Source organism: Chrysochloris asiatica, unplaced genomic scaffold (assembly GCF_000296735.1).
Source record: "Chrysochloris asiatica unplaced genomic scaffold, ChrAsi1.0 scaffold00003, whole genome shotgun sequence".
Lineage (NCBI taxonomy): Eukaryota > Metazoa > Chordata > Mammalia > Afrosoricida > Chrysochloridae > Chrysochloris > Chrysochloris asiatica.
Window position 1 is genome coordinate 30,365,037 of NW_006408521.1, and position 8,401 is coordinate 30,373,437.

The window sequence follows — 8,401 nt, forward strand, 5'->3', positions numbered from 1 at the left end:
CCGTGTGCTTGTGCAGCAGAAAGAATGGGTTCAAAATACCTTAACTGCCAACAATAACTCACCAAAACGTGGGCAGCTCTGAAGAGGTAACTGAAGGGGTAATACAGCAAATTGATGAAAGAAGCTGCATAGAGATCAGCATAACGCATCACCTGACTGGCAAAAAGGGTCTGCCGGGAGCCGCTCCGAAACAGGCTTCCCATCATCCCATAGCACATGTCCATGTCATGAGTTACTTTCTAAAACAAGACAAATTCTTAACTCCTTCCACAAGTATTTGAGAACCAGCTATGTGCCAGTCTCTGTACAAAATCAGAAATGAGAATCACTTAAATTTATTTTCCAAGTCTTTCCCAAAAGCCCATTTGGATACCTTAATCCGTCGCTGGATGGAACTGATATCTGGGCGCTCATTGCTGCTGCTGTCAAGGTGCCTGGAGACAGACAGACAAACTGCCATGAAAATCTCTAGGGAGGTTACTACTTACATCAATCGAGGTGACTGCCAAAGACACTTTTGGGGAAGACATTTTTAGAATTTGGAAACTTACTTGTAGAGTTCAGCCAAGAAAATATCCAAGCTCTGGAGCTCTTCGAAAAGTGCTAGTTAAGATTTGGAAGGAAAAGGAAAATATTTTAAATAAATAAAAAACATCCAGTTTTTCACTGCTACTGAAGCTAAATCGAAATGTAGATAGAACCAAAATGGAGAGTCTGGCACTGGTGGGCGGACAACCACTGCTGCTGCTCCCCAGAGCTGCGGGACAACCACTGACCGCCCCTGCGCGTTGTCAGCTCTGGAGAGCAGCAGCCAAGCACCATGGTTTCCTCTACCTGACTGTCTTCCTACTTGAACACCACTGCTGGCGAGTCTCTCCCAGCTGCGGCCGGTTCTAGCTCACAAAGTGCAGTCGGCAAGGCATGTTCAGTGACGAAATGAGAATTAGGAGACTAGTAGTCACAGGTCCAGAACACAGAAGCGCTAAAACAGATTTCTAAAACTTCAGAGGTGGAAAGTTGAAAATAGGGATAAAAGGCTAATCCAAAAAACCCTGCTGATGAGTATAAACACTAGTAACAGTAACTGCCAGTGGTGACGGCATGCTTTCGGTGTTCCTGCCATCTCACCCTTGAGAAGTAAGCCCTAATGCATCCACCAAATGGAATAGATGAGCTTTTCTTCTAACATTTTTTTGTGTTACGTGCTTCAGATGGGGAGTTTCATTTAATTCGCATCACCTTTAAGAGGTAGGTACAATTAGTACCCTGATTTTCTATCTGAGGAAAAGGCACAAAGCATGAAAAAATTTGAGTGGTGGAGCCAAGACTCCCCCCTCAGTGCCTTTCACCACACTGTGGGCGGTGCTCTCCACTGCATACCCAGATCTACAGCTCGGATCTGTGTATGCAGTGCAGCTCAGTTCATACACAGTAATTTTGCTTTATGCTCTACTTCTCAGAAGAACAAATGAGGTGATTAACATTCAGAGCCGTCACTGCCCCAGAATCACCAAGATGAGCTGGTAGCAGAGAAAATGGGTGTGGTGGAGAAATGAGGGCCAACAGAGGAAAGTAGAGTCCAGATTCACAGGACAATAATCTACACTTAACTCTGACAGGATTCAAGACAGTTACACAAAACCTCTAGTTCTCTCAATTTCTGAGATTCTGTGAAACTTGACTATTCTAAGAGGAAGGGGAAATCCAAGCATCAGGGCCTACATTTTGATGATGTCTAACCACCTCAATACAAACTAATGGGAGGACTGATCCCAAACGGGTTTCTTGTAAACTAGCTGTGTCAAAGGTTTATAAAATCAAAGTTAATGGCTCCTTACAACTCTTGTCAGTCCAGACATGTAGCTCCTGTGCAAGTTCAGGAATCACCAAGAAAGTTCGCCACCCTTGCCGTTTTTTTGATTTTAGGATGTCCCCAAAAATGTGATCTCCAATATACAAAATGTCTTTGCCCTTTGCTCCCAACAGATCACAGATTGTGTCAGATGAACCTGAAACGACAGAATGAACCATGAGAAAACAAAAACATCTCCATACTGAAACCAAACCATTAAACACTGTGTGAAATATTGATTTTATTCTTATAATTATGTGACGAACAGACTGGAAGAATGACTCACTGTTCCTGAAGAAAAAAACTCACCAATCTTTTGTTCTCACCATTCTTTATATTGCCTCTAAGACAAACAAGACCTTCAACTCCACTGTGCTGACAAGAGTTCTTGATCACCAAATCCGAGGGCAACAATACTGTATTTCTCAATCTTTGTGACTATAGCCCTCAAAAGTACTACCATCAGTTCCTATCCTGGGTCTTCCATTAAGATGGTTTTGCTCAACTGTTTTAACTCCATCAGAATATGTCCACAGGAGATGCTCGAAAACCTTCTTGAGAATCATCCCAAGTGACTCCAGGATACTGAAGAGAAGCCTCAAATAAGTAAAATGAAGAGGAGACTTCTAATGAAGAACACAGATCCAGTACGGCATTCTAACAGCTTCTTCAACCATTCTCCGACTTCTGCCGCACCAGTAGGTGACTAGAGTCTTCACCATCAGAAAATGATGTTGTTAGGATAACAGTATATGTGGCATTACTCCAGGAGAACACAACTTTCACACCAAGGTCTGAGGAAGAACTGACAGTACAGAACTCTGACTCACCTCCAGAGTAGACAATGCCATGCTGTAAAGGGCCAGTGTAGGTGCCGATTTTCAGCTTGCCAGTTTTCTGGGTGAAGAGAATATAGACTTTATAAGTAATACTTACTGTTCTACCCATTTCCATCCAAAGTGCTATGTGGCCAGCCAGCCAAATGAGTGGTACTCATTTTTTCTGATTTAGCAGCTTGTTCAGCTATCTCAGTTAAAACCCCAAACCATTTCAAAAAAGATGTAACTCTAATTTGCTTAAAAAACAACGAAACCTGTTTCCTTAGGGACATGCTGAGTGGGTGGAAGACGTGCACACAGGGCAGTCACCCTCTGACTTACAGTATCCACTTGGCGCAGTACTGTGCCCTCTCCAAAAAAGAGTGGTTTCCGAGCATCCACCAAGATCAGGTCAAAGTAGGACTGCCATGGTCGATGGGAGCTCCCAGGCTGGAACAGGAGAAACCGCAGAAGTTGATGGAGTCTTCCTTACTTTAAGGCACTACTACTCAATCTTACCCAGATGCAAGGAATGCAGAAACACTAAATATGCCCAGAAAATCCCATAGATTTATCAAAAATGTACTTCCACATTCTTTTGGAAGCAGGTAAGATGTAAATAATAAATGAATGTATGGCAATGGACTGCTAACTTCAAGGTCAGCAGTTCAAACCCCCCAACCACTCCTCAGAAACACTAATACAGGGTCGTTATGAGTCGAAACTGACTCAATGTCACTTAACAATAGTTACATCTTAAATCATACCATATACTAATAAATTACAGTCATTGATTTCACCACAATTTAATATATGAAAGAAAGAATGCTCACACTCTGAAATATACTAGTAGGAGCTAGGGAGAGAGATGTAGATTAGCATTAAGAACTAATGTGTCCAAAATGACATATAACTATTATTAGACCATTTCCTGGTTTTGTACTCAGAATGCTGTCTCTTAATTACATACTGTCCTTTGGCTCTAACTGCAAACAATAATTGGGAAGGTATACCCACTAAAACGATTTCTCGTCAGCGATGGTGTCACGGCAGTAACCTTTTATGATCACGCTGAAGAGCGCACACACTGCCACAACTCTAACACAGACACTGACTCACAGAAAAATTAAAACCCCACAAATATGCAACTGAGGAGCAATGGGTGGTTCTTAGATTTAAGGCAGCCACACTGCTGGAATGAAGACTTCTAGGCTAAATATAAAGATGAACTGTTCTCTAAGCATCAAAACTTACATTAGCTAAGCAGAAGCTAGTTGTCAAGAATACACACATTCCAATTTTTTGTTTCTTTTAATCAAGTATCTCCCTCAACCTAGAAAACTCTGTTTACTGCCATGTAAATTTAATAGTGCTGCCTAGAACTTCTCAGGCTTAAAATGATTCTGCTCCCATCCCACTAAATTCCACATGAATATCCCTTTTATTTCTGTATATAAAGTATAAAGATTCATACTGCTAGTGACTTTAAATTCTACTAGCACTTGAATTACTTCTAATCTTAATGAAAATTTGACACCAGGCCATCTCGTGGATGGGTGCTAGCCAATTCCTTCTCTTCAATACTCTGGGTGATTAAATGCATTCATTGTTACTAAAACAAGGGTCTATTAAGTTATTTAGAGTACCTTAGGGCCATGAGGGAAATCAAACAGGTAAGTCATAATTTTCTGGAGGGGGGAAAGAAAAAGAAACATTAGGTTCATATACTACTACTACAAAAAACATATGACATAAAAAATAAAAAAAAAATCCCATGCAGTCTTTTCATGAAGTACGTCTTTCAATATAGGATTCACCACATTCTTCTTTCTTCTAAATGTTGTGAAATTAAGTGGAAGTCAAAAATTAATGCCTCAAACAAAAAAAAAGTCCTGATGTGGTGCTGTGGGTTAATGTACCAGACTGCAAAGCCTTTTGAACTGCAAGGTTGGTGGTTCAAGCTCACCAGCTGCTTCTTGGAAACCCTATACAGGGTCACTATGGGTCAGAACTGACTCAACGGCACTTAACCACAACATACAAAAAAATGCTGCTGGCATTTCCAGTAAGACATACAGTTCTATCTTAATGTTTTTGTACAGATTCATCCATATATATACATATATATATCTACCCAATTCTCCTATGGCCTGAGACCCACATTCAGAGATAAGACAGATTCTTAGGTAAAGGCAAAGAGAAAATTCAGGATACACATGGAAGCAACATATGACCTTGGCCTGTTACTACTGCTCCCAGACCCATCAAGCCAATCAAATTTCTAAATCAAGATTTTACATGAAGAGAATTTATAAACTTTCACTGTCTTAGCAAAAATGAGGTGAAAGACTTAAATCAATCCATTCTTTACACAGTATTTAAGGGAATTTCATAAAGTTCATGGTATAATGGAATTAAAAGATAATGGAATTTTTCCACAAACTTTTGGATGCCCCCTTGTTTAAAAACTAACTCAAAATGGATCATATAAAAACCTAAAATTATAAAGATCAGGGAAAAAATAGGGGCAAATTTCGGGGCCCTATTTTAAGGGCACTTTGCTTTTATGAAAGACCTATATTAGTTACTTGTTTGAGCTAACTGAGAGAAACCCAAACATAACTAAAAATTCACAAACGGTAGAAGATAAACTACAAGATGAGGACCTGCTAAAAATTAAACACCTAGGCACATTAAAATACTTTTTCAAAACAGTAAAAAGAAAACCAACAGATTGATTAAAACATTTTTGGTATGGACATATCTGATGAGAGACTATTCTCTAAAATGTATAGAGAGTTCCAACACCTCAGCAAAAAGACAATCCAACTTTTAAAAGGTAATGGAACTAAAGAAGACATTCTGGCAGCCAATAAATAAATACATGTAGACATGCTAACAACCATCAGCCATCATAGAGTCAAATCAAAACAACAATGAAATATTATCTCACACCTGCAATGATCAAAAACCTGTAACTCCACAAATGCTGACAAAGGTGTAGGGAGATTGGAACTCTCCTACACTGCTGGTAGGACTGTAGCGTGGTACCACCACTGTGAAAACCAGGGTGGCGTTTCTTTTAAAGTTAGAGATCACATAGGATCCTACAATCCCACTACTAGATACATGAGGATAAGTCAAAAGGTCCCATTACAAAATCACAGAAACCTTTATTAAACAAAAATATTCACAATGTTAGGCTATTGTTTCTTGACATATCCTCCATTTAGGTCTATACACTTCTAAAGGAAGCACGGGATAAGCACTGGATGGCTAACCACAAGGTCAGTGGATTAAACCTACCAGCCGCTCCTTGGAAATCTTATATAAGATTGCTATGAGGCAAAACTATCTATGGCACCTTAGCAACAATCACCCTCCCCGCAAACAATTCCATGCTCTTTGATTTATACCATGTCAAAACAGTTTTGGTATTCTCAAGGGACTTGAATCTTTTTAAGTGTTGTGTTTGGGGAACAAGAAGAAGTTGGAAGGGACAAGATCAATAAATGGGGTAAGGTTTCTCAAGGAAATTCTCATAGGACAGCCCTTACTAACCTCAGAGAATGAGCAGGTGCTGATATGATGGGGGGAAAAAATTCCTTGGTGTAATCTTCCTGGTATTTTTCTCACCAATGCAGTTTTCAATTTTCTTAAAACGTCTTCATAATAAGTCCCCTATGATCATGCTGTTTCCTTAGAGAAAAATCTATTAAGATTCTCCTTTGGAACTCAAGAACAGTCAATAGCCTTCTGAATTGACCTCTCTGCTTTGAATTTAACAGCAGATCCTCTCAGAAGCTTTTATGACTTACTGTTTTGACTGAACTTTGCTCTTTGGATTCTATTGGTAAATCCAAGATTCATCCATGGTTACAATTCATTCCATAAAATTGTCTTCATTAGCTCCATTTTGCTCAAAAGGCTGATGGAAAGATCAGCTCTTTAAACTAGCTAATCTTCCCACAACACTTTTGGCACCCATAATGCCAAAAGCTAGCTGTGGCCAAGATGCTCACTTAAAATAGAAAATTGGGAACGACAGGAGATCCCAACTTCAGTAGCTGTCTTATCAATGGTAATTCTACCATCTTTTTCCACCAATTTCTGGACGTCAGCCAGCTTCTTCATTCACCAAAGTTAATGGTCATTCTCTCCTGGCTCACCTTTGAGGTCTTCCCTTAGGATGCTTGAACCATCTAAAAAACTGTTTTATGTGGATCCCATAAACTTGTAAAGCTTCAATGATTTGGAAGGACGTCCAGTTGAACTTTTGCTACAATTTTTACATTTTTATATTAGCCCTGATCTCAAAATCATTTTTTCCACAGCACAAAAATTATCCTTTATCTTTTTGGGAGGATGGGTAGGAGCAAGGGTTAGGGTTGGGGTTATGGCCAGGTCTAGGCTCGGCCTAGGACTTCACTTATTGTTAAGAGTTATGGTTAGGACTAGGGTTAGAGTTAGGGGTAAAGGTTGGGCAAAGGCTAAGAGGAAGGCTTGGTTTAATTTTTAGGGTTACAATTACAGTTAGGTTTATTTTTGAAATGCTTTATAAGTGAATTATGTGATAGTTTACATGGGAGACCATTAGGTTTACATTCATCCTATCGTATATCATTTCATTGCCATGACTACAGTCCTCTCCATCCATCATCCAACAAGCAAAGGGTATACCCCGCAAGCCTGCCCCCCGGGTCATCAGCACACGCCCCTCTCCCTCTCTGGGTCTAGAGTCCCCAGCTGCTCCATCTCTCCATGTCATCATTTCTGTCTCCATCTCTGGCGTCACCGTTTCTCTGGGTAGGGTCCTGCACTCTGCTCTTCTCCCTTGATGGTCCCAGGGACCTTTGCTCCTGGACTGCAAAGTCAACCACTCCCCTTCTTTTGTTACAAAAGGTCTACCTACCTTTACATTTCCAACCCTCACAGTCAGTCCTGATTGCAATTAGTCACTATTGAACCACAAGAGGCCTATCCTCATCTCCTTTCATCAGCCCCACCCAGACAGATTGGATACTAATCAGTAGAAATTCTACCTTCCTCCATGCCCTCTGGATCTAGGCTCCCTCCCTCTTGAAAGCTTGTAAACCAGTCACTTGTAACCTCCCGACCCCATTTTGAGTAGCCAATGTCCAAGTGGCCCATCCTTGTACAGTTAGATTTTTTTATTTTTACATATTCGTTTTTTCTTGAAATCTATTTTTTTCTTTATTTGTAAATTCTGTAACTACATCATTCCTTCTTTATACTTTACGGCTTGTTTGTGTTGTTTTGTTGCAAATTTATCTCTGGTTCTCTATTTTTTTGTCTTATTTTACTCTGCATACTTTTATATCTGGGTTGAGTCTAGGTGATCTTATCATATATGCTAGTCTCAAGTTTGTTGTCTGCTCACTGTCCAAATAGCACACTTTAGTATTTTTTGTAAGATTCATCTGGTTTTTATAGATTCTTTTAATTCCTGTTTGTCTGAAAATGACTCAATTTTGCCTTTATATCTGATAGACAGTTTTGCTGGTTGTATTATTCTTGGTTGGCAATTTGTTCTTTCAGAGTTTTATATATACTATTCCATTATTTTCTTGCCTGGATAGTTTCTGCTGAGAAATTAGAGCTTTGTGTTTGTAGGTAGTATTTTATTTTTCCTGAGTTGTTCTCAGAATTCTTTGTCTTTAGTTTTAAAAACTTGGATTATAATATGTCTTCATGATTTTTTTTTTTTTTT

The 8,401-nt window shown here is 39.6% G+C and overlaps 1 protein-coding gene across 2 annotated transcripts in view; it reads right to left on the reverse strand.

Annotated features, from left to right (window-relative positions):
- NT5C2 (5'-nucleotidase, cytosolic II) overlaps positions 1–8,401 on the reverse strand; it is a 120,258-nt gene that overhangs the window by 1,048 nt on the left and 110,809 nt on the right. For both annotated transcript variants that reach the window (XM_006831305.1, XM_006831306.1), the window contains 7 exons: positions 4,317–4,358; positions 3,013–3,120; positions 2,683–2,749; positions 1,839–2,009; positions 552–603; positions 374–434; positions 63–239 (listed from right to left, as the gene is read on the reverse strand). In XM_006831305.1, the coding sequence (XP_006831368.1) occupies positions 63–239; positions 374–434; positions 552–603; positions 1,839–2,009; positions 2,683–2,749; positions 3,013–3,120; positions 4,317–4,358 (678 nt within the window). The remainder of the gene's footprint in view (positions 1–62; positions 240–373; positions 435–551; positions 604–1,838; positions 2,010–2,682; positions 2,750–3,012; positions 3,121–4,316; positions 4,359–8,401) is intronic.